Consider the following 27,221-nt stretch of genomic DNA (forward strand, 5'->3'; position numbering starts at 1 on the left):
GGGAAAAACAAAGTCCTAGACTGCTCCAGGTGAACTGGAGAATGGGCACTTTTTCTTTGTCTCTGTATGCTCCTTGCAAGGTGCAGTCTTCTACATATTGCAGGACTTTAAGAGAATCTTGATGATTTGAACTGCATGATAATGTTGAGAGCATTGAGGGGAGTCTCATCGTCACAGTCCAACACTCTGAAACTTGACTCTAGCATAGTGGTGTCATTTTAGTCATCTTCCAGAACAAAGAACAACAACCAAGCAACTGTAAAATGGGACTGGATACAGAGATTAGAACCCGGTTGTTAGGGGCCTTAAATGCCAGGTTAAAAAGTCTTTTTTATATTATCAATAGTGGGAAGTTAGGAAAATCTAGGAACAAGTTATTGTTTATTTCGATGGATCAAATCCTAAGACAGAGAGATTCTCTGAATCTAATTTAAGATCGCAGGAACAAGCAGAAATGGACTTGACAGACTGAATAAGTGCGAGACATTGCTATGATAGTCACCCAAGTAGGTTGAACAATTAGACAGTCTAATCAGATGCATGGGGCTCAGCCTAAGGGCAGAATAGCTCATCTTCACTAGAGTATTTGGAACCCAGAAAAATTTTGGGCAGTCCTTGGTGCTAGGGTGGACTACTTCAAATCAGGCTGGCTGGATCGCAGAGGTATTTCCGAGAACACTTAAAACGTACTACATATACAACCTACTAATTTCGTTAATTAACTCAAACAACAGTTACTTTGCTAAGTTCAAATATACCAGTTGTATTTATTCTCTGATTAATTGTATGTATTCTCTGATTAATTCTCTCAAGATCAGATCATAGACATAGAACTGGAAGGATCTTAGAAACAAGTGAGTCTAATGACTACATTTTGTTGATTTGACTTTATTTTACAGTTGAGATGTAGCAAAGTAAAATGGTTTTTCCCCAGTCACACAGTTCATAAAGATTTGATAAGGGATTTGAACTCACCTCCTCCTGTATCTAAATCCAGCACCCTCTCAACTATACCACAATCTTCCCTCTAGAACCTAGAACACTTTGTTAATTTTTTGAAAATTACTTTTCATTTTGATATCTCTCATAACAATGCATTCTAGAAAATCCAATGTGTAGACTGATTCCTCCAGTGAAATACATTCTCTGCCTCCTGATGATTTCTTGGAGAAGTGAAGTAGCACTGAGTGACATTTCAACTAATAGTCACATATGCTTTTGTATGAATAACTTAGAGAAAAGTGTGAAAGCAGATTTTAATAAAAGGTAAGAAAGATGAATCTTAAGAGACAGTTGCCTGAAAAGGTGCTATCAGATGGGTAGCTTGAGACTGCATCTCCTGAAGATAAAGTTGGTGGATTTTGCAATTTTGCTAAAAAGTTGACAATGAAATAATAGCTTCTAAAATCAGAGTTTCCTTATTTTTTATCTCAGAGACATTTATTGAAAGACATTCTCCAAGGTACTTTGTGGGATGTGTGTAAGATAGGACACCGAAATTTCTGTTTCTTAAGACAACAATAAAATGAGATTGATGAGGAAAGCAATTGAGAGTATTCTTTTAACTATTTGGGGTGGAAGAGCAAGAAGGGGAAGACCATTGCTCAGTATGATTAAGATGAAATTCACTTGCCAGCAGACAGAAGTGAGAGCTGTTCAGTTTATATTCGACTTCCTTTTTTTTCTGTCAAGGAGGATGACTTTAGTGCTGGAAAGAACATAAGAAAAATGATGATTATAATTTTATTACTCAGAGTTTGAGAAGGGATAGTGTATTAAGTGATAACCCTTTGCAAATTCAATTAAGCTAACTTATAGGATCATAAGCAATATTGATAGCGTTATAATACTCTCCATGTGGTTTTCTGGGTAAAGATATTGGAGGGGTTAGCTGTTTCCTTCTCCAGTGGACAAAGCTATGGCTTTTCCAATAGCAATGCGTGGCTATGAAAGATAAACTATAAGAAAAGTTGAGTTTCACAGAACTAGCACTTTTGAAATGTGGTGCTAGAGAAGACTTTTGAGAGCCTAGAAAAGCAAGATCAAATCAATCAATACTGGAAGGTCAAAAACTAAGGTTGAAGCTTAATACTAAATGAAAGGCTTAATCCATCTGGAAAAGGAAGCAATGATCACAAAGAACTAGTATAGTTTCATCAAGAGTAACTTAGGCAGCATTACCGTATTGAATTTGTTGGCAGGGTTACAAAAGTAACAAAACCTATGAATACTGTGAATATAGTTTAGACAAATTGAGTTTTTTGTCAGAATCCTCTATGGACACCCCCACTTTCTTCTACTTGTTCATTTTATTACTCATTATCATCCCTAGTTCTAAAGTGACTAATGAATTTATAATATTTCCTCACAGACCACTTAAATTAAAATATCCCTCATTAATTAATAAACTCTGAGCTCCCAACATAGTTAATAAAGTATTTATAAAACCAACTAGAGAAATCTCTTTTCTCATCATATGTAGTTCACCCCTTTTTGTTGTCTTTATGTGTGTGCACATGCAAATGTGCTTGTGTGTGTGTGTGTGTGTGTGTGTGTGTGAGTGTGTTGGGAAATATAAGATCTCTGGTGACTATTTCAAGAAGACTGTACAGTGAGACCATATTTCCAGAATTGAGAAGTTACCAGTTGTACGTGTATGGATGATGGATATAGGTAACTCTGCATGCAATCTATTTCACCACTTTTACATTAGAAACAATCATTTATGTCTGCTTCATTGTTTTTATGCTATTTGTCAATTGCAGTGTCAGAAACCTTGGTGTTGTTTTAACCGAAGTAGTTCAGAGGGCCTGAGATTATCTATTTATCTATCTATCTATCTATCTATCTATCTATCTATCTATCTATCTATCTATCTATCTATCTATCTATCTGTCTGTTTGTCTGTCTGTCTGTCTGTCTTTCTATGTATCTCAAACGTGTCATATATGTTAAGATGTAGGAACATAACAATATTATGACACCATAAAAGTACTAAGAGGCATGGATTCAGAGACATGTGGCAATATTTGCACGAATTGAAATAGAGAGAAGTGAGTCTAATCATGAGAACAATTTATACAATGATAAGAACACTGTAAAAAAAACTATGAAAAACTTAAGAATCAATTATCAATACAATTATAAACCAATCTATCAATATACATTTATTAAGCACCTAGTGTGTATCAGGAAAAGTATACCTGAGCCCTAGGAACACATAAAAAGCAAAAGGCAGTCCTAACACTCAAAGAATCTAAAATCTAATGGAGGAGATAACATGCAAAAAATATGTACAAATAATCTACAGACAGAATATATAGGAATATATCAACCTGGCGAAGACAATGGAATTCAAGAACAGGAAAGATTGAAAAAAGAATAGGGAGTGTGTCTTGTAGAAGGTTAAGTTTCAATTGGGTCTTGAAAGCAGCCAAGGAAACCGAGAAGCAGAGAAGAGAGGGCCTTCCAGAGAAGGAGCCCAGTGAACATGCCCAGAGTAGGCAGATGAGAGTCCAGTTGGAGGAGTAATGGACATCAGTATTGCTGGATCACAAAATGCCTGGTAGGGAGGTCATGTATAGAAATTCAATGCCATTCAGTCAGCATTTATTAAATGCCTGCTTTACACCAGCAACTAATCTCCATGCTAGGAGTCACATATTTTTGTTGCCAAAGATCTGACAATCTAGAGAAAATTGGAAACTATGGGTACAGGTTATGAGAGGCTTTGAATGTTCAATAGACAATTTTCCATTTGCTCCTAGAAATAATAGGGAGCTACAGGAGTTTATTGGTGACACTGTAATTCCTGTGCTTTAGGAATATCACTTTAGCAGCTGAGCAGAGAATGGCCTGGTTTTAGATAAAGCCTGGAGGTAGGGAGGCCAACTATCGGATGATGGTCATTGTCCAGTCATGATGTGATGATAGCCTTCTCCAAGGTAGTGGTAGTTTCAGAGCTGAAAGTGGGCATATCCAAGAGATGTGTGCAAGATAAATTGAGAGCTATTGGTAAGAGATGTATGGTGTGGGCTGAGGGAGAGTGAGGATGACGCCTAGATTGTAAGACTGGGTGTCAACAATCTAATATAAACTCATATATGCTTTAATACTCAGGGCATTTAGTACAAAAGTTGATTAATGGGCACATGTTAGGAAAATGCGACTTATGAGGAAAGAATGAAAAGATCAAAAGTTTATTGACTGGGTCAACACTATGCAAATATGTGATGAATACTTTAATTGAAAAGAGAATTAGGAGGTGTGAGACATGATGGATATCAAATAGAATAAACAGAACAATATGAAAATAACTTCATTGTATTTGATATAAAGTGACTGGTTATCAAGGCAGGATTCATTTCCAAATAAGCTGCTGACAATAGTCAGTCCTATGACTTGTTTATTTTTTTTCAGATGAAGGGTTATGCCCTACTAAAAAATATTTTTTATTTTTATTTCCGTATTTCAATTTTTAAAATTGATTTATTTTACTTGTTTTCAGTATTAAACAGTCACTTCCATATAATTTATATTTTTTCTACTCCTTCCCCCTTATTCCTCCCTCCTTCCCTCCCCACTCCTTCCCTGAAACGACGTACAGTCTTATACAGGTTCGACACATACATTCCTATTAAATGCATGTTTCATAGCAGAATTAAAATGAATGGGGGAAACCATAAAACAAAACAAAACACAATATAATACAAAAGAAAATGATTTGTTTCTGTCTGTGATCTAATCCCATAGTTCTTTCTCTGAATGTGGAAGGTGTTATGCCTCAAGAGTTATTAGAAATTTTTTAATTCCACGTATTTCAAAGAAATACTAAGTCTACCAGAAAAATTCTTCGCACACTGTGGTTGTGGCTGTGTACAAAGTTACCCTCATTCTGCTTCTTTCACTCAGCATCAGTTCATATAAGTCTTTCGACACTTCTCTGAAGTCATCCTATTCATCATTTCTCATAGCACAATAGTATTCCATTACATTCATATGACACTTGTTTAGTCATTCCCCAACTGATGGGCATCCGTTTGATTTCCAGGTTTTGGCCAACACAAAGAGAGCTGCTATAAATATTTTTGTACATGTGAGACTGTTTTCCATTTCTATGATTTCTTTGGGATAGAGTCCTGGGAGCGATATTTCTGGGCAAAAGGGTATGCACATTTTTGTAGCCCTTTGGGCAGAGTTCCAAATTATGCTCCAGAATGGCTGGATCACCTCACAGCTACACCAATAATGAATTACTGTTCCAACTCTCCCACAAAGTCTCCCACATTTATCATCTTCCTGTTTTGTCATGTTAGCCAATCTGATAGGTGTGAAGTGCCACCACAGAGTTGTTTTGATTTGCATCTCTCTAATCAATAGTGATCTAGAGCATTTTTTCTTATGATTATAGAGGGCTTTAATTTCTTCCTCTGAAAATTCCCTGTTCATATCCTTTGATCATTTATCAATTGGAGAATGACTTCTATTATTCTTGATCGTTTGACTCAGTTCTCTATATATTTTAGAAATGAGGTCTTTATCACAGACGCTAGTTGCAACAATTCTTTCCAAGTTTTCTGCTTCCCTTTTGATTTTGGTTGCATTGGGTTAGTTTGTGGAAAAACTTTTCAATTTAATGGAATCAAAATTATGCATTTTGCACTTCATAATGTTCTCTGTCTCTTGTTGGGTCATAAAATTCTCCAATCTCCATAAATCTGACAAATATACTATTTCCTGTTCCCATAATTTGTTTACAGTATCAGTCTTTATACCTAGAACATGTATCCATTTGGACTTTATTCTTGTGCATAGTGTCAGTCATTAATCTATGCCCACTTTCCACCACGCTGTAATCCAGTTTTCCCAGCAATTTTAGTCAAACAGTGAGTTCTTATCCCAGAATCTGACGTCCTTAGGCTTATCAAACAGTAGATTACTATATTCATTGACTAATGTGTCTTCAGTACCTAACATTTTCTACCCCTGTGTTTCTAAGCCAGTACCAAGTGGTTTTGATGATTGCTGCTTTATAATATAATTTGAGATCTGATAGGGCTAAGTCACCTTCCATACCATTTCTTTTCATTAGCTCCCTCGATATTCTGGACCTTTTGTTCTTCCAGAAGAAATTTGACATTATTTTTTCTAGCTCTAGAAAATAATTGTCTGGTAGTTTGAGTGTGGTGGCACTGAACAAATAAGTTAATTTAGGTAGAATTGTCATTCTTATTATATTAGCTTGGCTTACCCACGAATAACTGTGGTTTTCCACTTACTTACATCTGACTTTATTTGTGTGAAAAGTGTCTTGTAATTGTGTTCATATAGTCCCTGAGTTTCTTTTGGCAGGTAGACTAGCAAATATTTTATAGGAACTATGGTAGCTTTAAAGGGGATTTCTCTTTCTATCTCTTGCTGTTGGGCTTTGTTAGAAATATTTAGAAATACAGATGATTTTTGTGGGTTTATTTTGTAACCTGCAACTTTGCCAAAGTTGTTTATTATTTCAAGTAGTTTTTTACCTGATTCTCTGGGATTCTTTAAGTATATTACCGTATCATCTGCAGAAAGTGATAACTTAGTTTCTTCTTCGCCTATTCTAATTCCTTCAATTTCTTTTTTTTCTCTTATAGCTACAGCTAGTATTTCTAATATACCAAACTGCATAACAGTGGTGATAAAGGACTTCCTTGTTTCACCCATGATCTTATGCATCTAACTTGTCCTCATTGCATATAATGCTTGTTGATGGCTTTAGGTAGATACACTTATTATTTTATTGAAAGTTCCATTCATTCCTATGTTTTCCAGTGTTTTCAATAGGAATGGGTGTTGTATTTTTGCTGCAAAAGCTTTTGCTGCATCTATTGAAATAATCATGTGCGTTCTGTTAGTTTTCCTGTTGATATGATCAATAATGCAAATAGTTTTTCTAATATTGTATCAGCCATTCATTCCTGGTATAAATCCTACCTGATCATAATGTATTATTCTCAAGATAAGTTTCTGTATTCTTTTTGCTAATATCTTATTTAAAATGTTTGCATCTATATTCATTAGAGAAACCGGTCTATACTTTTCATTCTCTGTTTTGACTATTCCTGGTTTAGGTATCAGAACCATATTTGTGTCATAAAAAAATTTGGTAGTACTCCTTCTTTGAAAATTTTCCCAAATAATCTATATAGTATTGGAATTAAGTGTTCTTTAAATGTTTGATAGAATTCACTTGCAAATCCAACTAACCCTGGAGATTTTTTCCTAGGGAGTTCATTGATGTCTTGTGCACTTTTTTTCTGAGATGGGGTTGTTTAAGCATTCAACAACCTCTTCCGTTAATCTTTGCAATTTATATTTTTTAAAATAGTCATCCATTTCATTTAGATATTTTACATTATCCTCTATCTTTTCATTCTTTAGATTCTGTTTGTCTAATTACTGATTCTTGATGTCTCATAGATTCATCAGCTTCTGCTTGCCTAATTCTATTTTTTGTCAAATTGTTTCCTTCAGTGAACTTTTGCATCTTATTTTCCATTTGTCCAATTGTTCCTTTTAAGGAGCTATTTTCTCCAGTTAGGTTTTGTACTTTCTTTTCTATTTGCCCAATTATCCTTTTAAATTTTTCTGTGATTTCTTTTTTCATATTTTTAAAGTCATTGGTCAGTTTTTCTTCCATTTCTCTAATTTGGGTTTTAAAATCCTTCCTGAGCTCTTCCAAGAAGGGTCTTTGTGATTCAGACCAGTTCGTATTCCCTTCTCTAGTTTCAGATGAGTGTACAGTGTCAATGCTGACCTCTTTGGTATTTGTGTTTCATTCCTTGTCCCCAAAGAAGGATTTCATGGTCCTTTCTTTTCTGCTTTGCTTCTTGCTCATGATAGCCACCCTTTTCCTAGCTTTTAAAATAGATCTCCGCATCTGTAGCACAGGGAGCTCTGTCCCACAGTTCTTGTGCATAAAACTTGAGGCTTTGTGTGTTGTGGCCTCTGGTTCTGTCAACTAGAAGATAAAATACTGCAGCTTATCTTGTGCTGAACTGGCTGGTATTGGAAAACAGAGACCAGGTGAGGTCTTTTTGGGGTTCCCCACAGTTACCCTGAAGCTAGCTAGTTAAGTGTGGGGGAGGGGTGATCTAGACACCAGAGGTCTTTTTTGCTGAGGTAGAGCACAGAAAAGGTCAGTGGTTGGTGATCCTGTGTGTGCTAATGTGTTTCTGATTCTCCTAGGGTGCTGAGGCACGCTTGGGGTCCTGGTGTTGGCAGTTGTTGGCTTCAACCCCTGGGGCTCAGGAGCTTCTCCTGGTTTGTTTAGGTGAGTCTGTCTGGGATAGGTCTGATCCTGCACTGGTCCCCTTCAGACACAGCATGAGGGACCCTCCTAGGAGATCTTCCTAGCCTCATGTGCTAAGAGTCTGCTTACCCCTTCAGCTGCTCCCACTGTTCCAGGGTTTTTCCCAGGGAGATATTTTCTGGGCTTGTCAAAGTAAACAAGGGTAGTGAGGTAGAAATTACTGATCACTTCACCATCTTGGCTCCAGGAACCAGAAATCCCCCACATGACTTGTTATAAGAAAATATTCAAATGAGGAGAAATGTCCATTGTAAATGACACTCGAGCACGTGAATTTGGGAAGAGTGTCCAGGATAAACCAGCAACACATGTTGGAAGGAATCCTGTTTTGAAAACACATAAATTTCCAATATAATTTCCTTTTAGACACAATTATGTTCTCTTGAGTAGGATAGTTAAGTGGTACAATAATGGATAGTGCTACACCTATGATCAGGCAGTACCGAGTTCAAATGTAGTTTCAGACAATTACTAGCTGTATGACCATAGCCAAGTCGCTTAACCTTCGTTTGTCTTACTTTCCTTATCTGCAAAATGAGAATAATAGCAGCACCTCCCTTTAAAGGTATTCGTTAGGATCAAAAGAGACCATAACTGTAAATCATCTGGTGCTATGACTGGAATATAGTAAGAGCTACAGGAACATTAGGCATTATTGAACAGGATGACATCAAAAATTTTATTCAAAAAGCCTTAGTTTTAACAAGAATATTAAGAACATCTAAATACATGAGGAAATATTTAATTGTAAACATATCAAAAATAAAAAAATACATTATTTAACTCAAAGACAATATCAAGATGATATAGTTAAGTGAAATGGTTTTTGCTCATTTCAACAATTTTAGTTTGCAAAAAGGGAAAGTGAGTTTTAAGATATTTGTAAAAATAAGATGATATCATTGTCTTGAAAAATTTCAGACCTTGTTATTATGAAAAGGTCATCTGCAAAACTATATTATTTTTTCTCACTCCTATATGATTTTTCTAAGAGTCAACACAGACAGTACACTAGAAAAAGGTTTGAGAAGAGGATAGGCTGGATTTGATATAAATATGGTAGTGGAGTAGTGTACCCCAAGCTTTTGGGATAAATGAGGAATAAGCAGTATACCTCAAGCCTTCAGTTTAAATGTGGGAGATGGACAGTGTCCCCTAAGCCTTTCGTTTAAGTGTCGGGGAATGGCAGTATCACTCAATCCTTTGGCACAAATTTCGGAGATGGGCAGTATGCCCCAAGCTTTTGATACGAGTGGGGGAGCGTCAGTGTTCCCAAGCCTTTGGTAAAAATGTGGGGGACAGGCAGTATCCTGCAAGACTTTGGGATAAATGAGGGGAGGGACAACATCCATCAATGATTACCAAAGGCAAAAATTTCCAATTTAGCCATTCAGAGGTTAACTACGTGTGAAAAAGCCTATTTATCTCTTTTGAATTAATTCATAAATCTCTGGATTTGGTTCAAAAGTGGTCGGTCAAGTTTGAAGTCTTTGAAATACATTAGATTAAAAGGAGCAAAAAGGATATTTAGATTACTTGAGGAGCTATGGTAATGTTCTGTATTGGTGGTTGTTGTTCAGTCCTTTCTCAAACATATCTGACTGTTCATGACCTTATTGAGTGTTTTCTTGGTAAAGATACTGGAGAAATTTGTTATTATCTTCTCTAGCTTATTTTACAAACGAGGAAACTAAGGCAAAGAGTGTTAAGTGGCTTGCCCAGGGTCATACAACTGATATCTGAGGCCTGGTCTCAGGTCTTCCTGACTGGAGGCCTGGTTTTCTATCTATTTTCACCTAACTTATGTGTGCCTGAATGGATGAATAGGAGAAGCATTTCAAATAGATGTGGAAATATTAAATTATAAACACACTAAAAGTAAAAAGCTATTTCATTTAAATAGGAAAAAATATCAAGATAACATGACTGTCCCAATGTCCTAGGCCTTGTATAAAAGCAGCAGTCTAGTTTGGAATCAAGTTTGCAAACACGGAGCAGACTAAAGAAACCAAAGTCAAGTTCCTGTGATGGAGTGTAGATCAGAATTGGAGGGATTGGGAAGAGAGTGGGAGCTGGATTCTTGGAGAAGTGGATGGGACTGGGAAGGGGAGAATGAGGGGGGGGAGGAGATAAGGTAATGGGTATAGAGTAAAAAGAGAGGCTGACAAAGAAAATAGAAAAACATACTGAGGGAAATTTAAAAATAGTAATTATAACTTTGAATGTGAATGGGATGTTTATAGCAGCTTTCTTTGAATTGGCAAAGAACTACAAATTTCAGGAATACCTATCAGTTGGGGATTGGCTGGACAAGTTGTGGTGTATGATTGTGATTGAATACTACTGTACTATAAGAAATAAAGAGTTCATTGATGAAAATATTTTGGACAAAATGGTGGGGTGAAATGAGCAGAATCAAGAGAACATTGTATACAGTAACAGCAATATTGCGTTCAGAATGACCTTGAGTAAGTCATTTAGAGAATTAAAAATGCAAAAAAATTAAAAATAAACGAAGTATAAAGAAGGAATCTATCAGCATTCAAAGGCAGAATTGACAAATACAAGTGCATATATGATAATTTGACATATATACGTACATATTTGTGTGTAATGGTAACCATCTAAAGGGTGAGTGGGGGTTAGAGGGAAAAAACGAAAAAAAAGAATTTTACAATATTATTTTAATTTATTATATATTTAAAAGGAATAGCAAGTTGTCCATAAATGATTTGAAGTTTCATATAATATCATTTTTATTTTAATATGTTTAAAAATGCTTGCTTATTTTAAAAATTAAAATATTTTTAAATGATGATCATGGTGACAGTGAAAATGATGATATGAACAAAACAAACCTTGAAGTAATTTAATTCATGTTTCTCAACAGAAATGTCTAGAAGAAATTCCCATTCAGTTTAGATTTCTGTATCCAACCCTTTTTTACTCCTGAGTTGGTGTATTTGCAGAATTTACAAACAAACAGTTCTCTCCCAAAGTTCCTTTAGTTTACGATGTCTTCACTGTATTGGAAAATGTTTCTGGCAATTAAACTGGAAAGAAAGACTAGACAATGAGAGGCTGAATCAGCTTACTGATAGCTTATCAAGCAAAGAAATCAACTAAGAATGGAACATGAATGTAGAATAAACCAGATGAATCACTTTGATTTCTTTTGCAGCAATTCAGTGGATTCAGATTGATTCAGTGAATCAATCACCCCAAGGACTCAATTAGTTCAAATAATTCCTGTGACTGATTTTTTTGAATTGTAACCTATTGACCAAATCAATGAGATGACTTTGGCTGACAGTCATTATTTGCAGCAATAGGCACAGTCCTGGGCTTTGTATTTATTCAATATTCTTCCTTTTTTAAAACTTGTTTTTTGGGCTTTAGGTAGAAAGTGAAATAATGCTAACGTGGGAAGAAGAGAATCAGACTTTTGCTAGAGATTTCATCCTACTAGGATTATTGCATCCAAACCAGTATGGATTGCTGTTCTTGACACTTATTCTCATCACTTTTATGGTGGCAATTATGGGGAACACAGTCTTGATTCTTCTTATCCAACTCGACAGCAGGCTCCACACTCCCATGTACTTCCTTCTCAGCCATCTCTCCTTCATGGATAGCTTGCACATCTTCAACATCGTTCCCAAGATGGCCTTTAACTTCATATCTGGTCAGCAGTCCATCACATTTGCAGGTTGTGGGTTCCAGATATTCCTTTCCATCACCTTTTTGGGAGCTGAATGCCTTCTTCTGGTAGCCATGTCCTATGATCGCTATGTAGCCATCTGCCACCCACTGCGTTATCCCATCCTCATGAACCATCGGATCAGTGTCCACATGGCTGCTGGGTGTTGGATTGTGGGAACCATCAACTCTACAGTTCATACAACTTATGCACTGCATCTCCCCTTTTGTGGCACAAGGGTCATTGACCACTTTTTCTGTGAAGTCCCAGCCATGTTGAAGCTTTCCTGTGTTGACACATCATCCTATGAAGGAGGAGTCTATGTGAGTTCTGTATTCTTTCTCCTAATTCCCTTTTCCATCATTCTTGCCTCTTATGCTCAGATTCTCCACACCGTGCTTCACATTAAATCTGTGGAAGCCCAGAAAAAAGCCTTCTCCACTTGTTCCTCCCACCTGACTGTGGTTGTCATGTACTATGGGCCATTCATCTTTACATACATGAGGCCAAAGTCCTATCATACTCCAGGTCAGGACAAGGTCTTGGCCCTCTTATATACCATTTTCACTCCCATGCTCAACCCTATAATCTACAGCCTCAGAAATAAAGATGTCTTGTGCGCCCTAAAGAAGGTTTTAGGAAAGACACTTAGGCAAAAATAATTAAGTTTTATTTGAAATTGGATTCAATGCATATGACTTTTTTCTTTCATTCTCGAAGACAATTTAAATGGAGGTGATTCCGTTTCCTAGCATGGCGCTGATATTTTGTCCAGGTTTCACAAGAATACAGCAATGAGGTCACCACATTGCTTCTATGTCCACGGATGACCTATTAGAACTATGTTGAAAATGTAACAAATGGCATTCATGATTTCTGGGGTTGACACCAAAAATGATGCTTCTTATTACTTTTTAAATATACAATGAAATGAACTCAACCAATTCACATATTTGCCTCTTGTAAGAAAATCTATTGGCAATCCTATTTGTTTAATTTCTTTAATGATTGGTGATTAAATTGATACCAAGAATGATGTTATTTATTTGAATTTCAGTTCCTTCAATACACAACAATCTCTTATGTACAGGGTACCAATCAAATGTTGAAATAATATGTAACGATTATTTAAACGCTTTGTGATTCATAGCAAAATCTTCCATTGTCATGTATACCTCAAAGGTACTATCACATTGCATTGTTCTTGGTATCCTAGGTTGAAATTGTCAATGAATTCCTCAGCAGTCAACCATCTGGAATCCAACTTCTCTGTGCTCAGAGGGGCTTACTCACAGACATACACACAGACACACACACAGACACAGACACAGACACACACACACACACACACACACACATACACACACTTCCTTCTTCCCCAATGACTTTGTCTTAAATATAAAGAAAGGTCACTTGTGATGGTGCAGTTGCAGATGATCTTGGGTTTTCCCTTTGAACTACTAAATAACCCTAGTAGGAGTAAGGATTATTGGTTGATATGTGAGTCCATCGCTCTACTGATAAAGATAGAATGTAAGCCTTCCACAACAATTCATCCTATGAATTGTTTGTGATACATAAATGTTTTATAATCTATCCAATATACTGAAAACACACAAGCACATCTCTCTCTCTCTCTCTCTCTCTCTCTCTCTCTCTCTCCTCTCTTCTCTCTCTCTCTTCTCTCTCTCTCTTCTCTTCTCTTCTCTCTCTCTTTCTCTTCTCTCTCTCTCTCTCTCCCTCTCTCTCTCTTTCTCTCTCTCTCTCCATATATGTGAGTATCATAGATATCAATTTATTTATCAACTTATCCAACTCCAGCTTTTGATCTTTTCTGTATCTCCAAACAACCTCCTTTTGTGTTGTCCAGCTAATAGAATAGGAAGTCCTTGGGAGTCTGAATTGTCTGCTTTCTCCTCATGGACATCCATTAAAATATTGATGAATTAAATTTTAAACAAAGGCTATAAAAACATGCATACCGTTTGATCCAGCAATGCCACTTCTAGGTCTGCATCCCACAGAGATAGTACATATGGGAAAAGGACCTACATGGACAAAAATGTTTATATCATGTTTTTTTTTTAGTGGCCAACAATTGGAAATTGAGGGCATATCCATGGATTGGGGAATGGCTGAACAAGATGTGGTATATGAATGTACATGAATGTAATGGAATAATAACATGGTATAAGAAATAATGACCATGGAGATTTCTTAAAAACCTGGAAAGACTTTTATGAATTGTTGCTGGGTGAAGTGAACAGAAACAGGAGAGCATTGTATACAGTAACAGCCACAGTGTGCATTAACTGACTTTGTTAGACTTAGCCCTTCTCAGCAATGCAAGGACCTAAAACAAATCCAAAGGACTCATGATGAAAAATGCTAACTACATCCATAGAAAGAACTATGGGGCCTAAATGCAAAACAAAACAGACTATTTCCTTTTGATTTTGTCTCATAGTTTCACCCATTCATTATAATTCTCCTATGAAACATGAGTAATGTCAAAATGTGTTTAAGAAGAATGCATATAGACCCACAACCCATAGAACATCTATAAAGAAGTAATTCACGGCGAATTCTGCACCCAGAGGCCACAGAACATTGGAGTGAGGGAGATTTCTGTTCCAGAGAGACCTGCAAACCTCTCGCGGAGGGTCCTTCACGGCGCAGACTGGGCGCCGGGACTGGGAGCTGAGTATAGCCCTGCCTCGGCCACGGCACTGAGAGGAAAAGATCCGAGCGGGCTTCAGGGACGGGATCTCCAGCGCCCACGCGGGTCCCTCCACCCACAGGTGACAGGGGTCGGTGAGAGGGTCTCTTTGGCGGGTCGAGAGGGGAGTGGGGTGCTCCCATAACTCAGGCCCCCTCGGGAGGCAGAAGCTGAGTCAGTGGCAGACCAGGGCTCTCCAAGCAGGCAGGAGCCTGGATCCATTGTTGAAGGTCTCTGCATAAACCCCCTGAGGGAACTGAGCCCGTGAGGCGGCCCTGCCCCCACCTGAGCAAATGAACTTAATCACACACTGAATAGCAGCCCTGCCCCCGCCAAAAGCCCTGAGGCTGGCAAGCAGCATTTGAATCTCAAACCCCAAGCGCTGGCTGGGAGGATCCGGAGGCGAAGTGGGTGTGAAGAGAATATTCAGAAGTCAAATCACTGACTGGGAAAATGCCCAGAAAAGGGAAAAGAAATAAGACTGTAGAAGGTTACTTTCTTGGGGAAGAGGCATTTCCTCCCTTCCTTACTGATGAGGAAGAACAATGCTTACCATCAGGCAAAGACACAGAAGTCAAGGCCTCTATATCCCAGCCCACTCAATGGGCTCAGGCCATAGAAGGGCTCATAGAAAATCAAGTTAGAGAGGTGGAAGAAAAGCTGGGAAGAGAAATGAGAAACATGCAGTCAAAGCATGAACAGCAGATCAGCTCCCTGCTAAAGGAGACCCCAAAAAATGCTGAAGAAAATAACACCTTGAAAAATAGGCTAACTCAATTGGCAAAAGAGGTTCAAGAAGCCAATGAGGAGAAGAATGCTTTCAAAAGCAGAATTAGCCAAATGGAAAAGGAGATTCAAAAGCTCACTGAAGAAAATAATTCTTTCAAAATTAGAATGGAACAGATGGAGGCTAATGACTTTATGAGAAACCAAGAAATCACAAAACAAAACCAAAAGAATGAAAAAATGGAAGATAATGTGAAATATCTCATTGGAAAAACAACTGACCTGGAGAATAGATCCAGGAGAGACAATTTAAAAATTATGGGCCTACCTGAAAGCCAGGATCTAAAAAAGAGCCTAGACATCATCTTTCATGAAATTATCAAGGAAAACTGCCCTGAGATTCTAGAACCAGAGGGCAAAATAAGTATTCAAGGAATCCACAGATCACCGCCTGAAAGAGATCCAAAAAGAGAAACTCCTAGGAACATTGTGGCCAAATTCCAGAGTTCCCAGATCAAGGAGAAAATATTGCAAGCAGCTAGAAAGAAACAATTCAAGTATTGTGGAAATACAATCAAGATAACACAAGACCTAGCAGCTTCCACATTAAGGGATCGAAGGGCATGGAATATGATATTCCAGAAGTCAAAGGAACTACGACTAAAACCAAGAATCACCTACCCAGCAAAACTGAATATAATACTTCAGGGGAAAAATTGGTCTTTCAATGAAATAGAGGACTTTCAAGCATTCTTGATGAAAAGACCAGAGCTGAAAAGAAAATTTGACTTTCAAACACAAGAATAAAGAGAAGCGTGAAAAAGTAAATAGCAAAGAGAAGTCATAAGGGACTTTACAAAAGTTGAACTGTTTACATTCCTACATGGAAAGACAATATTTGTAACTCTTGAAACTATTCAGCATCTGGGTACAGGGTGGGATAATACACACACACACATGCACACGCACACGCACACACACATAGAGACAGAGTGCACAGAGTGAACTGAAGAGGAGGGGATCATATCTTAAAAAGAAATGAAATCAAGCAGTGAGAGAGAAATATATTGGGAGGAGAAAGGGAGAAATGGAATGGGGCAAATTATCTCTCATAAAAGAGGCAAGCAAAAGACTTTTTAGTGAAGGGAAAAAGAGGGGAGGTGAGAGAAAAACATGAAGTTTACTCCCATCACATTCCACTAAAGGAAGGAATAAAATGCACAGTCATTTTGGTATGAAAACCTATCTTACAATACAGGAAAGTTGGGGATAAGGGGATAAGCAGGGTGGGGGGGATGATGGAAGGGAGGGCAAGGGGAGGAGGGAGCAATTTGAGGTCAACACTCATGGGGAGGGTCAGGATCAAAAGAGAGAGCAGAAGTAATCGGGACAGGATAGGATGGAGGGAAATATAATTAGTTCCTACACAACACTACTATTATGGAAGTCATTTGCGAAACTACACAGATTTGGCCTATATTGAATTGCTTGCCTTCCAAAGGGAAGGGGTGGGGAGAGAGGGAGGGCAGATTGGCAGACAGGGGCAATTAGAACGCTCGGTGTTTTGGGGTGGGGGAGGGGACAAAAGGGGAGAAAATGTGGAACCCAAAATTTTGTGAAAATGAATGTTAAAAGTTAAATAAATTAATAAAAAAAAAGAAACAAGAAAAAAAAGAGAAAAAAAGAAAAAGAAAAAAAGAGAAGAAAAAAAGAAGAAGAATGCATATAATATGTGTAAATCCCATATCAGATTTCCTGCCATCTTGGGGAGGAAGTGGAAGAAAATTTAAAATTGATGAAAGTGAATGTCGAAAAGGAAAAATAAATGAATTAACTAAAAAAAAAAAAAGAATGAGCCAACAGAAGCTGAGAGAGGTTAAGGTACTTCCACAAGGTCACACAGCTAGGAAGTGTCACAAGCAGGATTCCAATTCCAATCTTTCTAATTTGAAGTGTAGCAAAGTAACCACTGCCCTGTCAAGCACTTTCCAATATTCGGCAGATATTTCTCTCAACTCTCATTTGATGGAGTCAGAGCAAGTACTGTTACACATTTTACTGTTGAGTAAAGGGAACAAGAATCCAGTAAGTACTAAAGATAGGAGTAAAGCTATAGATTTATTGTTAGTTCGAGGACACACTCATCATGCCATCCTGAATTTCTTCAAATTTTAATTAGGAAAAAAGTGTGCTTTGGCACACCAGCCAGCTCAGCACCAGGTGGTCTTTAGCATTCTAGCTGAAAGAGCCAGAGGTCACAATACACAAAGATTCAAGTTCTAAGCACAAGAACTGTGGGACATAGCCAACTGTGGCTCCGAAGCAGAGATACATTGCAAATATAGGGAAAAGGCAATCATGAGCAGGAAGGAAAGTAGAAAACACTACAGAATCTTACTAAAGGGAAAATGATCAAAACATGAATATCATGAGTGAAACAAGGATGATCATTATCACTACTGTTATTCAATATGATAGTAGAAATTTTAGCTATAGCAATAAGAGAAGAAAAAGAAATTCTAGGAATCAGAATAGGCAAAGAAGAAACTAAGTTTTCACTCTTTCCAAATGATATCACTATATAAAATATCCTAGAGAATCAAGTAAAAAACTACTTGAAATAATGAACAACTTTGGCATAATTGGAGGTTACAAAATAGACCCACACATGTCACCTGCATTTATATATGTGTGTGTATATATATATGTGTGTGTGTGTGTGTGTGTGTGTGTGTGTGTGTGTGTGTGTGTGTGTGTGTATATATATATATGTGTGTGTGTGTGTGTGTGTGTGTGTGTGTATATATATATATATATATATATATATATATATATATATATATATATATATATACACATATTACTAATAAACTACTAATAAAGTCCAACAGCAAGAGACAGAAACAGAAATCCCATTTAAAGCTGTGGTAGACACAATAAAATATCCGGGAGTCTGCCTGCCAAAACAAACCCAGGCACTATATAAACACGATTACAAAACTCTTTTCACACAAATAAAATCAGATCCAAGTAGGTGGAAATATATCAGTTGTCCATGGGTAGGCCAAGCCAACATAATAAAAATTACAATTCTACCTAAATTAATTCACTGATTCAGTGACATACCAATCAAACTACCAGAACACTATTTTCTGGAGCTAGAAAAAATAATAAATTTTATCTGGAAGAACAAAAGGTCCAGAGTATCAAGGGAATTAATGAAAAGAAATGCTAGGGAAATTGACTTGGTCCTACCAGATCTCAAATTGCATTATAACGCAGCAATCAACATGTGCACCTTAACCCTAAACGCAGCAGGTGCCTTCAGTATTTGCATCAGGACCACCTGAGTAACATGAGCCTATTATTTTGTTGGTCATCACTTGTTCACATGAGAGGGGCATCAGAACTGGGATAATAGACTGGGGTCACTGAGATTCCGTATTTAGAGTTGGAAGGACACTTGGAAATCATCAAGTCCAACTTACTCATTTGACAGATGAGGAAACTGAGGCCAAGTGAAATGAATGCTCTTTCGAAAGTTCTCAAGACCAGTAATTTTCTGAGATAGAATTAAAAATCAGGCCGTTCTGAGTCACAGTCCATTGCTCTATGCTCTATGCCAAGTAAGCATGGAGGAGATCTGTAGAAAGTCATTGACTCTTTCCATTGAGTTCTACATGGTAAGACGTACTTCAACAGATAAATGCTGAAAGCAGCTCACATTTATATAGTATTTTTTTCCTTATACAGAACATTTTCTCAAGAGACCTTTCATTCCAAGCATTTTTATCCAAATTAAAGATGAGATAACTGAGATTCAGAGAAATGTTGTAAGTTTCAGAGGCATGACCAAAACCCACATTTTTATATGTTGTACACTTATTTCAAATCAACTGTCTCCATCAGACAATGCTGCCATCAATGAAATGTGAATTAGAAAAAGAACAAAGTCCTAGATGTGGAGAAGCAATTAAAAAACTTGTGGAACATCTTCCTCTGAGAATCATCACCAAAACCAGGTTCTCTTGCCACGAACAGGATCGCCATGGCTCTCGTAAAATGTAAGAAAGAGGTCACTTTGCAGAGACTGTTCTTACATAAATAATCTGTGATTGCTTGAGGGAGTCATTTGGTGGTAACACATCACATATGTGCAAGTGCTCTGAAAATCAAATAAGTAGGAGCCCAGGGACATGTCTGCAGCTGTGTGTGGAAAGATGGGGGAGGTATAGGAGATCTACAAAAAGAGTAAGCAGTGCCAGAATGTGACAGAATCCCAGTGTGGCCTTGGACTCAGGCAGTGTGCCGTCTTCCAAGCCATGCTACCACTGAAACTGCCAGGCACTCCATTCCTCATACCAAACCTCCAATGCCCAAGTTCATTCCTCAAAAGATGGGTATTCTGTCCTTGACTCCCCAGCTTTGTGCCTCCACTGTTGAGCACCTCCATGGCAAGGAATAATGACTCTACTGAAAGAGAGAGAAAAGTCCAGAATTCATTTATCTGATTTCTTTACCTGAATTCCTTTACCTGAAAGGGCAGCCCTAATGAGGAGCAAGGTAATGTCAAGAAAGACTTATTTCTTCAAAAGCTGCTGAAATGGAGGAAGTATTGGGGTCTGTGTATGCATTCTCTCTGAATGTGAATGTATCTGTGGGTGTGCCCACATACATATATGTGGTAGTCAAGGTGTGACAGTTTACTGACTTAACTCCTTCATTCAGTGAATCTAATTCACAACACTTTTCAGCAAATGCACCTTTTCCAGTCCCTGAGATGTCACTTTCTCTTCCTTAGTTCTCTTTAAGCTCTTCAGTGTGGGTTTGCATTGGGCACGTTGGATACCACAGACACCTTTATTTGTCCATTTGGGCTATTTGTCACCACCTGATTGACATTCGTTCACCTCTACAGTCTGAGGGACCAATGCTACCGTGTTTCTTAATATTACACTCAAAAGACCCAGTCAAATGAGAAAGAAGAACACTAACATTTATAAGGTAAAAGGACCCCAGAGATCATCTGACCGAATTTTCTCAATTTACACATAGGAAAACAGAAGATCAGTCAGGTGAAGAGTTTTCCTATGGCACACAACAAGGGCAGAAACATCGAAACTCAAGTCTTCTGATTCCCAAACCATGCTAAAGGCAGTGTCCCTACCTAGTATTTCATAGTTGTGGGGATCTCCTTGTGTGGAAACTCTCCAACAGTGCAAATTAGGACCTTCTACTCAAATAATGTCCTGTATTGTGCAGAGCTGACAGACCTTGTCAGGATGCTGAATCTGTCCTTCCACCCACCTCTCAATAGTTTCCAACTCTGTTACTCAGCAGCAACAACAGCATTAGTTCATGCTTACATAGTATCTTAAAGTTAGCACAGCAGTTTTTATCCACTTCTTCTACCCAGGGCTTTAAAATTATTTCCTCTAAATATGCTGCTTCACCAGGACCATGCCAGGTTTCTGAGGCTTTATTCTTCCTTCTTGGAAGATAATTTGCTTAAACTCAAGTGCTTATAAGTCAACTGAGACAATTGCTTTGATTATGTCCTTACTGTTTTAATTGTTAATGTTATTATGGGGTGCTAGAAATGAAGTACGCTATCAGGGCATTCTTTGATGCAGTGGCTAAAGGGATGCAAGAACCTTCTGCAGTCTATCTGTGTTTCATTCTCGAGACAGATAGGGACTGGCAAGTGATGCACATTAAGTAAAGACTCACATTCTCACCTGACTTTTTTGAGGACCTAAGGGGAAAACAATCAAAAGAGTCTTCATATTCATGTCAAATGCAAAATGAATATATTTATATGTCCATCTTCAATATAAGATGATGATGATAATAAGACATTAGCTAGTAATTACAAAACTATGGCATCACCTGAATATGGTGCTTTATGAACGTAAAGTACGTTGAATAAATATTATACCCTTTGAGTCATGAATAGGTCCATGAATGAGAAGATTGAGTATGAACATGGTGAAATAATTAGCGCCAGATTATCCAAGTATAGTTCTCTTGACTCTGTGGTTACTACTCCTTCTGAAGTTTCCATTTCATGGTAGCAGATCAAAATGACCAGAAACCCTGAGTGTCTACCTCTCCTAGATGGATTTTTTTTTACTAGGTAAAGAGGTCATTCTCTGCCATATTTCCCATTACCCCTTAATAACTCCGTGGGCATTGCCTCAGTCAAACTGAACCCTGTTAAAGACCTTACCTGGACAAATTCTAGGTCTCCCACTGCATCTTGGTTCATCTCCAGTTGTTCTGATCTATCTTTTGCCGCTTGACTCAGATGGCACTGGAAGAAAAAGTGAGACTGGTGAAATTGCACAGCCCGCTCTGACTTAAATACAACTCACTTGTCCGTTATAGCATCTTCCCTCTGACTTCTTGGTCATCATCTAGAATGAAGGATAAACAACAAGACAAACATTTAGATTATCTGTCTGTTTCAAGTTACTATGGTCTTGGTGAAAGATGTTGATCTAACCCTAGTTGCTTCCTGACTGAATGCCAGTTTTCCTAGTAATCCCTATGTAATAAGGAATTCTTTCTTAGATAACAAGTTTTTCAGTTTATTTTTATATTCTACTAATTCTGTTCAAAGGTGTCATAGATATATACATAGATATTTTAGTCAGATTGGAGTTATCCTCTTTTACTGAGACTATAGGTATTTGCTTGGATTAGGTGAATCAACAGCTTTCATGTGTCAGTAGGACTCATCTCCTGAGGAAGAATAAATTGGGAGGTGCGATCTCAGGTATGGAATATGTTTTCAGATTTCAAAATAAGATACCACCTCAGAACCGGTGTTTCATAATAATACATACTCAGATTTTACAATGCTTTGAATTCTACAGGGTTAAAATGATTTAGGAATGCTTTGAATTCCTTGGTATGATTTGATTTGGTTTGACTGGAATGGTTTAATTCCTGTGATATGCGTTAAAGTTGAATACACACACACACACACACACACATGCATTAGTACATTTATAGCTATCATATATCTGGCATGTACTCAGGTACTTACTGTGTGATCCTGGGCATGTCACTTAAGTGTTCTATGAATCAGTTCCCCCATCTATGAAAAGATATAATAATAGCACCTATCTCCCAGGGTTTGTGTGAGGATAAAAGAGGCAGACAATTCACTGCACTTTTAAAACCCCAAACCACTATACAAATTCTATGTACAAATATACAATGTATTTATATAAATTGATTACATAAATTAATATTTATAAATAAATTATATATGTATGCATATATACATTCTACATATGTATGTGTTCATATATGTGTCTATGTACAAATGTGATGAATTTTTATATGTAATAATATGGTAGTATAGGGGCAGATATGGCAGGAGCATTTGGAGAAGTGAAAGGAAGGTTTTGTGCCCTCAAGGAAGATACTGCTCCTTTGAGGAAGGAAAACTTCAGTGTCGAAAGCCATTGGCATTGCTAGATACATTAGGACTTCAGCCTGCAGAAATCTGGGGGAAGCAGGATAGTAAGCAAAGGCACCTGGACGGACTGGAGGATTGCCAGGACCCTGAACGATGAGAAGGCATAAAAGGCATCTTTCTGAGCAAAAGCAGCCTAGTCTGTGCTGGAGCTCATTGCCACTGTTAACTATTCAGGGTGAGCATTCACACCTCAGAAATCAGCAGCTGTGCATCAAAGTTTAGGGGATTTCTCTCTTTCATTGTTTTAGACCTAAGAAAGTGATGGAGAGCATGTCAATATTGCAGACTCAATTTAAACTCTAGCCAACTTTTCAGATGACTGGTTGTTTAACATTTACAAATCCATGGAAGGGAATATACAAAGCATGATGTGAAGAGAAGGTGCTTAGGAAATAATTATTCTGTAGATGCCATAGGATCCAATTCACTCATTAGAGATGTACAAAATGGCTCAGACTGCTAAAGGGTACTATTCCCATCGCAACTTGTTAGGTACGAAGTAGCGTCTGGAGTCCCAGTCATCTTAGGGCATACAGACACACACACACACACACACACACACATACACACGCATACATATATGTGTATATATGTATGTGTGTGTATGCATATATGTGTGTGTGCGCATTTGTATGTATATATGTAGTCCTAAATGAAGATCTAGGAAAGGAAACATGGATTACAAAGAACCAACATTGCTCCATCCAGGATAAGTTAGGCCAGATTTGCTTTTCTGTCTTTTTGGATAGGGTTACAAAAGTGGTACATCATATGCATACAATGAATACAATTTATGAGCACAACTGAGCATTTTGTCAGTACCCCCTATGGATACCCCCCTCTTTCCTTCTACTAACTCATTTTATTGCTCATCATCATCTCTAGTTCTAGGGCAACTAATGACTATATACTATTTCCTCATAAATAAGACTAAATCTTAACTTTACATTTTAGATTAAATTATCACTCACTAATTAGATTTAAATTTGCTAGATTAAAATATCCCTCTTCAATCAATAAACTCTGAGTCCCCAATGCAGTTTTTAAAGTATTTACAAAATTAGCAAATCTGTTTTTTCATCATATCTAGCTCACCAGTCTTTCTACTCTTTCTTTGTGCGTGTGTGTGTGTGTATGTGTGTGTGTGTGTGTGTGTGTGTGTGTGTGTTTCTGGATGTGTGTGTGTGGGCGGGGGAGTGGTGGTGGGTGAGTACATGTGCATTGGGAAACATAAGATCTCTGGAGGAAATTCTAAGAAGATTATCCAATGAGACCCTGGGATGAAATAAATTTCATCACATATATTGAAAATGATCATTTATGGCAGCTTGATTGATTTTTGTGCTGTTTATCAATTGTAGTATCAGTAACATTGATGATTCTTTAAGCCATGTGATTTAGGAGCCTGGGATACCTATCTATCTATCTGTCTGTCTATCTATCTATCTATCTATCTATCTATCTATCTATCTATCTATCTACCTATCTATCTATCATCTATCTCTAACTTTCTTTTTCCTCTCTCTCTCTCTCTCTTTCTCTCTCTCTCTCTCTCTCTTTCTCTCTCTCTCTCTCTCTATTTCTTTCTTTCTTTCTTCCTATCCATCCATCTTTCTCTCCATCTGTATGTCTGTCTGAGAGTTGTCATATGTATTAAGGCATAAGAACATAACAATATTTTTTCATAAGAAAATAGTAAAAGGGATAGATTCAGAAAAAATGTGGAAATATTTGTATGAATTGAAATGGAGAACAGTGAATCTAACCAGAACAATTTACATAGTGATTCTGATGTACACAAAAACAATTTTATAAAACTTAGGAACAATTGTCAATTCAATTACAAACGAATAAGTCAATAAACATTTATAGTGCACCTACTCTGTACTAGAGATTTTTCCCAACGCTAGGAGTATGAAGTGGGACAAAAGACAGTCCTGAACCTCAAGAAGCTGACAATCTAACGGGGAACATAACACGCAAATAGCTATGTTCAATCTATAGATAGAATATATAGGAAATGGTTAACCTAAGGAAAGCATTGGAATTCAATGGAGAAGGTTGAAAAAGAAGAGAGAGGGTTTCCCGTAGACGCTGGTAGTTCATTTGTTATGTGAAGACAGTCAAGGAAACCAAGAAGAAGAGAAGCAAAAGCCTTCCAGAGATGGAGCCCAGTGCACGTGCCCAGGGCTGCCAGTTGAGTATTCAGTTGGAAGATTGATGGACGTCAGTATCATGAGATCACACAATATTTTGGGTAATATGATGCATACAAATTCTGTCCAGTAACCCTTTAGTACATACCTGCTTTACATGAGGAACTAGTCCCCATTCAGGAGGTACGAAAAGAAGCAGACGATTCTCACCTTCAAGGAGCTTACAATCAGGAGACAACTGAAAAGTCTGTGGGACAGATGTGAGAGCGTTCAACTGTTAAAGTGACAGTTTGACATTTCTTCCTAGAAGTGATAGAAAGTTACAGGAGTTTATTAGTGACACAGTAATTTCTGTGCTTTAGGGAGATCATTTTAGCAGCTGAGCAGAGAATGGCCTGATGTTTAGAAAAAGCACTGAGGCCAAGAGACCAAGCAGGCAGGTGATGGTCATAAGGCAGGCATTAGGGGATGATGGCTTTCCCAAGGTAGTGGCAGTGTCAGGGCTCAGAAAGGGAGAAAGTCTCAGAAAGTCCAAGAGATACTAGGAAGGAAAAATTGAGAGGTTTTAGTAAGAGATTAATAGTGTGAGCTGAAGGAAAATAAGTATGATGCCTAGGTTGTAAGCCTTGGTGTCAACAATTTAAAATAAACTCGTCTATACATTAATACTCAGCCCATTCAGTGCAGAAGTAGGACAATGAGGATATGTTGGGAAAATGTCACTTATGAGTACAGAATCAAAAAATCAAAGGCTAATTGACTGGGTAAAAACATTCTGTCAATGTTATGAATTCTTTAAATGAGAAGAGAAGTGGAACATGGGAGATATGATGGATACCAAACAGAATCACCAAAACAAATAAAAATAACTCCAAAGTAACTGAAATAAAGTGTCTAGATATCAAGGTAGGATTGATTTCTAAATAGGCTGTCTAACAATATTCAGTCCTATGACTTGTTAGAAGAAAGATTTCAAATGAGAAGTAATGTCCATTGTAAATCACATTCAAGAAGGTGAATTTGGGAAGAGTGACTAGAGGAGACCAACAGCACATGTTGGAAGTAAAACTGTTTTGAAAGCATTAAAAGCTATAATCCTAGTGCAGAAATCTCTGATAAAATTTTCTTTTAGATAAAATTATGTCCCTCGAACTTGGCAGTTAAATATGATTATAATGGCTATCGCCAGGCCTAGAGACAAGAAGACCTGAGTTCAAATCTAGCCTCAGATATTTACTAGCTGTGTGACCCTGAGCAATTCACTTCACTTATGTTTTCCTTAGTTTCCTCATTTATAAAATGAGGATAGTAACAATACCTCTCTCTAAGTGTTGTTGTGAGGATCAAAAGAGATCATAATTGTAAATCAGTTGGTGCAATGACTGCAATATAGTGAGAGCTACTGAAATGTTAGGTATTATTATCGAACAGGGTGACATCACAAACTTCACTCAAAAAGTCATAAGAATAAAAAAATACGTTTTATATAGATGTTGAAATATTAATTTGCTAACATATCAAAAGTAAAAAATATATTTTACTTAGCCAGGAAGATATTATCAAGATGATATGGTTAAATGAAGTGGTTTTTGCTAATTTCAATCATTTAATATTGCAAAAAAATGGAAACTGAATTTAAGATATTTAGGTGAAACAGAAGATATGACTGCCTTGTAAAGTTCAGACCTTGGTAGTATGAAAAGAAAAGCAGTTATAGACCTCTGCCATTTTTTTCTCTCCTGTACACAATTTTTATCATAATCTACACAGAGAATATCCTGGATAAAGGTTTGAAAAGCAATTAGGTAGGTTTTGATGTTCATATGGGAGTGGGTCAGGATCCCCCAAGTCTTTGGTATAAATGGGGGGAGAAGCAGTGTTCTTCAAGTCTTTGTTATAAGTGAAAGGAACTGCAGTGTCCCTCAACACTCTGCTATAAGTGTGGGGGAGGGGCAATGTCCCTCAATGATTAACAAAAGCTTAAATTTCTCAATTAACTCAATCCAAGGTAAAGAAGGTGTGACAAAGCCTACTTTTCACTTCTGAACTAACGTATAAGGCTTTAGACTAGGTTCAAA

At 37.4% G+C, this 27,221-nt stretch overlaps 1 protein-coding gene and 1 long non-coding RNA gene across 2 annotated transcripts; one reads left to right on the plus strand and one right to left on the minus strand.

Moving 5' to 3' along the window:
* Positions 1-892: 892 nt before the first annotated feature.
* Positions 893-25,453, minus strand: LOC140508512 (uncharacterized). Its single transcript, XR_011968458.1, has 3 exons — positions 25,292-25,453; positions 21,728-21,811; positions 893-1,708 (listed from the first exon to the last, which is right to left on the minus strand). It is a non-coding gene; the product is annotated as an uncharacterized lncRNA (long non-coding RNA).
* Positions 11,768-12,715, plus strand: LOC140503158 (olfactory receptor 2AJ1-like). Its single transcript, XM_072606973.1, has one exon. It carries the CDS (start codon positions 11,768-11,770, stop codon positions 12,713-12,715), a length of 948 nt encoding a protein of 315 aa, XP_072463074.1.
* Positions 25,454-27,221: the final 1,768 nt, after the last annotated feature.

The sequence above is a fragment of the Notamacropus eugenii genome, chromosome 5 (assembly GCF_028372415.1).
Source record: "Notamacropus eugenii isolate mMacEug1 chromosome 5, mMacEug1.pri_v2, whole genome shotgun sequence".
NCBI lineage: Eukaryota > Metazoa > Chordata > Mammalia > Diprotodontia > Macropodidae > Notamacropus > Notamacropus eugenii.